We start from the raw sequence: 4875 nt of genomic DNA on the forward strand, positions 1-4875 counted from the left end.
AATGATTGAACTATATTGGAAACTCAAAAATAATATATAAACAAACTACAAAGAAACCCAGAAATGGTACACTTTTACATAAATATCTTTCCAGGCAAAGACTATACATGTCATTAAAAAATATAGTTTATTCCAATATGAAAAGTTGAGATTTTTAGCCTGTTCCATCTTTCTGTCCTCCTGATTACTCACCATCCTTCTATGTCTTCCCCACCAGGCTGGACCACATTCCTTCTGGAACTGAAAAAAATGACCACATCCTCCTCAAAGTTTGCTTTTGGTCATTGTATTTTTATCACGAAAACAGAATAAAAAGTAATAGAATGAATATTAAGAAGTTGTCTTCATACTTTTTCAATTCATAGAAAGAGAATTAAGAAATTAAGTTCCCCTCAATCCTATGTCTTTTCCCACCGTGGGCCTTTGAGTGTGTTCACAGTACCAATTATGGTGTATACATGATGGAAAGTTTTTGCAGTCTAATCATAAAGTGATTGGATTAGTATCACAACAGTCATGGTATTGTTGCCCAATATCTTGACTGGTAGGGGTACACTGCTAGGTAAGACCATTGATGCTTTTTCTCACTTACTCTACAGAACACCTTCTAGCACCATGAAAGCTAGCTGACAGGGAGGAGGTTTCTAACACAGCGCTATCCTTATCTCTTTTCACAAGTTCACTTCTATCTGTGTGCATCCTTGTGTTAAGTGTCTTTCAAAAATATCAAAGTAAACACCTGAAACTGTTTTTTTAATCTTTAACCTCTATTTACAATCCAGTCACTATCTTCACTCCCATTCTACCCTCCAACAGTTCCTCATCCCATTCTTCTTCTCTCATTTCCAAGAGGATGTCCCTACCTCCACAAACCCCACACACCTTGCCAGGTCTCCCAATTCCCTGGGGCCTCAAGTCCCTGGGCACTCTCAAGGGATGGGTGAGTCTTCTCTCATTGAGGCCAGACCAGGCAGTCCTCTGTGTATGTATCAGGGGCCTTGGACCAGCTAGTATATACAGCTAGTGTTGATGCTTCAGTGTCTGAGAAATCTTAGGGGTTCAAGTTGGTTGAGACAGCTGGACTTTCTACAGGGTCACTCTCCTTTTTATGTTCTTCCAGCTTTTCCCTAATTCAAATACAGGGACCTCTGGCTTCTGCCCATTGGTTGGATATAAGTATCTGTTTCTGTCTCAGTCAGCTGCTTATTGGGTCTTATTGGGAAGGCAGTCATGCTAGGCTTCTATCTGTAAGTACATCATAGCATCTATAATAGTGTTAGGCCTTGGAGCCTCCTCTTGAATGGGTCCCAAATTGGGCTGGTCACTGGACTTCACTTTCAATTTTTTCTCCATTTTTGTCCCTACCGTTCTTTTAGATAGGGACAATTCTGAGTCAGAATTTTTGATTGTGGAAGGGCAACCCTATCTCTCCACTTGATACCCTGTCTTTCTACTGAAAGTGGAGTCTACAAGTTCCCTCTCTACACTGTTGGACATTTCACCTAAGGCCCCTCCCTTTAAGTCTTGAGACTCTCTAACCACCCAGGTCTTTGGTGTGTTCTAGAAGGTTCCCCTACCTCTCACCTTCCAAGGTTTTAGATTTCCATTCATTCTTCTGGCCATTGGGGCTTCACTCCTGGTCCCCCCATCCTCAATCTTGATCATGTTCTCCTTTTTCATGCCCCTTCTCCTCCTCTCTTCCACCCAGTTCTCTTCCTCTTGCTGCCCTCTGGTTTCATCTCCCTCCCTAGTGGGAGTGAAACATCCTCACTTGGACCCTATGGCTTCTTAATCTTTTTTAATTCTGAGGATTTTATCATGGGTATTCTGTGCTTTTGGGGGGCTAATATCCACTTAGGAGTGAGTACATACCATGGATGTTCTTTTGGGTCTGAGATACCACACTAAGGACCATATTTTTGAGCTCCATCCATTTGCCTGCCAGACTCATGACATCTTTGCTCTTAATAGCTGTAGGTTGCAAATTTGTCCTATTGACTATTTCCTTTGCCTTACAGAAGCTTTTCAGTTTCATGAGGTCCCATTTATCAACTCATGATCTTAGAGCCTGAGCCATCGGAGTTCTCTTTAGGAAATACACCTCCATCACCTCTACACCCATGAGTTTGAGGCTCTTTCCCACTTTCTCTTCTGATGGTCTTTCTGTGTATGTGTCTCTGTTTCCCTTTGTCTGACTCAGCTCCTGCTCTCCTTTCCTCTCCGTGTGTGTGTGTGTGTGTGTGTGTGTGTGTGTGTGAGTGTGTGTGTGTGTGTGTATGTACATGTATGCTAACCACCGAAGGAAAAACATGTTCAAGATAGATGCAAATTTAGTTCTGGTGCTGTCATGATAATCTGTCTTGTGGTCATCTTCATTGATGAGTTCAAATGCATACCTCAAATATGCACCGGAGAATATGAATAGGCTGAAGTAGAACAAATAAAACACATAGTTTAGGACATAAGAGAGTTGTGACAAAGGGAAAAAAAGCATTGGCTACAATCACAAAGGAGAACTTAGGCAACCAGTGAGATCTTACTGAAACTTAAAACAGGGAAGTGCCCACTGAGTCACAGCTCTCAACAGTGATGATGTCCAGGAACAGGATATTTCCCATTTTGTAGAGTCCCAGTCAAGCTAGTCATGCATGGATTTGCATTTTGGTTTGGACATTTTGGGACCTGCCCATTATCAGTCAGATTTGTTCCTACTGGGCTGGCCAGCTGGTTCTATAAATTAGTCCTTGGCTGTATAATAGCAGATACTCAAGTCACACACTACTTTGGAGAACCTGGTGAGTGTCTTTACTTGATTTTGTCTGTCTTGTGGTTCTTCCTATGTGCTATAGTCAATTTTGAGGGAGTGTTTTGAGTTCAGTTTTGATCATGTGATGAGTGGTACCTATCTGGTAATCAGAAAATTAGCAGTGGATACAGTAGTCAAGAGTGATAAGTTACTTTTCCATACATTTAATAACCTGTAGAAGATGGGATATTTCTCTTTCATGTGTATCTTTTGGTGTTCTTTGAAAGGTTATAGTCCTTAGCAGGTATTGGAATCCGAGATATCCCTGATTGTCCTTTACTGTCCAGACCTAGACAACCTGCTGGAATGATGCAGGTAATAAAGACGACAGAAACTGGTTTTGTGACTTCACAGGGCACCAGTACTTCAGACTACCCGTGTTGAAGATGTTTCCTCGTGTAAACAGCATTATTTATTTCTTTGGAATAAAATATTTTCTCTTAGATAAGGCCTATAACACAGGAGCATTTCCCAAGGCTGCTCCTACACAGTGCTGACAGCAAAGAAAAAAGCCAACCAGCTCTAAAATAGGAGTTGAGAAGTAATGTTGACATTCAGAGAGACAAATTGACTTGATGCTCCATAGCTCCATCTATCTTTTCTGTATTAATCACCCCTGAACACTCTCATGCCATTTCTTTCAGATCCTGATACTCCAGTACGATGTCTTACCAACAGCAGCAGTGCAAGCAGCCTTGCCAGCCTCCTCCTGTGTGCCCACCCCAGAAGTGCCCAGAGCCTTGTCCTCCTCCAAAGTGCCCAGAGCCTTGTCCTCCTCCAAAGTGCCCTGAGCCTTGCCCTCCTCCAAAATGCCCAGAGCCCTGTCCTCCGCCAAAGTGTCCTGAACCATGCCCCCCTCCCTCATACCAGCAAAAATGCCCTCCTGTGCAACCTCCTCCACCATGCCAGCAGAAGTGTCCACCCAAGAGCAAGTGAAGCCTTCAGCAGTCACCAGGACAAGGGGAAGAGAAGAGAATCCATCTCATGTACTTCCAAAGCAACACCTCCATCTTCCCTCCAAAGCCGGGCATGATTGCAGAGGAATCTTCTCCATCTTTCACCTTCCATGTGCCTGTGATGTCCCTTAACAGGGAAGATGTTTCCTTGAAGTTGTCCTGCTTTTGGTTTCAATGTGCTAATGATCTGCCTTCAGTTATTCAGTATCCCAAATGCTCAATGGGAAATATAGCTGCTATCTATCCTGTGCACTCAGGAAATGTTTTCTAAAACTCTCAGTCACCTTAGTTGTGCTGTCACTGTGATTTCATTTCCTGAATAAAATACAGTCTACATAATGGCATTCATGTGTCCCTTTCTTCTAAAACTTACACCATAATATGTAATGCATAGATTTGCATTTTGGTTTGGAAAATTTGTTACCTGCCCACTATCAGTCAGCTCTCCTCTTACTGGGCTGGCCAGCTAATCCTCTAAATTGGTCCTTGATTGCATAATTTCAGAATCCTGGTTCTCAAGTTCTTGACTACTTTGGAGAACCTGGTGAGTGTATTTGTTGAGTTTGTCTGTCTTTTTGTTTTTCCTATGTGCTGTAGGCCTTTCTTTTTATTCATTGATCCCTAAGTCATTTTGCAGTTATCAGGTTTTGACTGATTTCTTTTTTGTCATAACAAAGATTATTTTGTGTTGGTTTGCTTAAGAGACACCTTCTTTCATTCTGTATAACTACAATGTCTCCTTTAGCACATGCTAACTCAGGAAGACTATCTGATATTTAGATATGCATGTGCCACCTAGGACATACTCCTATATCCTACTAATACCCTCATGCATTTTGCTCTCCCTAGTCTCCTTCCACAGAATTAATAATAACACATTTTTACCAATTATCATAGTTATATTTTTATACTTCTATAATTGAGACAACTATGCCAACCTTGTTTAAAAGTTCTGATTTTTTCTTAACACGATTTTATGCCGTTTCATTCACCTTTCTCAAAATTACATGATATCGTTCATTATCTTTGACTATTAATCCAGCATATATACATGCCATATTTTCTAAATTCATTCATTCACTGGTAAGCAGCTAGGTTGATTATTTTGAATAT

At 41.3% G+C, this 4875-nt stretch overlaps 1 protein-coding gene across 2 annotated transcripts; it reads left to right on the forward strand.

The window, feature by feature from the left end:
* Positions 1 to 2763: 2763 nt before the first annotated feature.
* Positions 2764 to 4096, forward strand: LOC116094136 (small proline-rich protein 2I). 2 transcript variants are annotated; one of them, XM_031376076.1, is made up of 2 exons: positions 2764 to 2795; positions 3451 to 4096. In XM_031376076.1, exon 2 carries the CDS (start codon positions 3470 to 3472, stop codon positions 3740 to 3742), a length of 273 nt encoding a protein of 90 aa, XP_031231936.1. In that variant the 5' UTR covers positions 2764 to 2795; positions 3451 to 3469; the 3' UTR covers positions 3743 to 4096. The 2 variants fall into 2 exon arrangements, with proteins under 2 accessions (XP_031231936.1, XP_031231937.1); XM_031376077.1 differs by lacking the exon at positions 2764 to 2795 and having other exon boundaries at positions 3470 to 3517; positions 3572 to 3798.
* Positions 4097 to 4875: the final 779 nt, after the last annotated feature.

Source organism: Mastomys coucha, unplaced genomic scaffold, assembly GCF_008632895.1.
Source record: "Mastomys coucha isolate ucsf_1 unplaced genomic scaffold, UCSF_Mcou_1 pScaffold16, whole genome shotgun sequence".
Classification (NCBI taxonomy): Eukaryota; Metazoa; Chordata; class Mammalia; order Rodentia; family Muridae; genus Mastomys; species Mastomys coucha.

Coding starts and splice junctions, on each gene's coding strand:
- LOC116094136 (XM_031376076.1), top strand. CDS start 3,470: ATGTCTTACCAACAGCAGCAGTGCAAGCAGCCTTGCCAGCCTCCTCCT.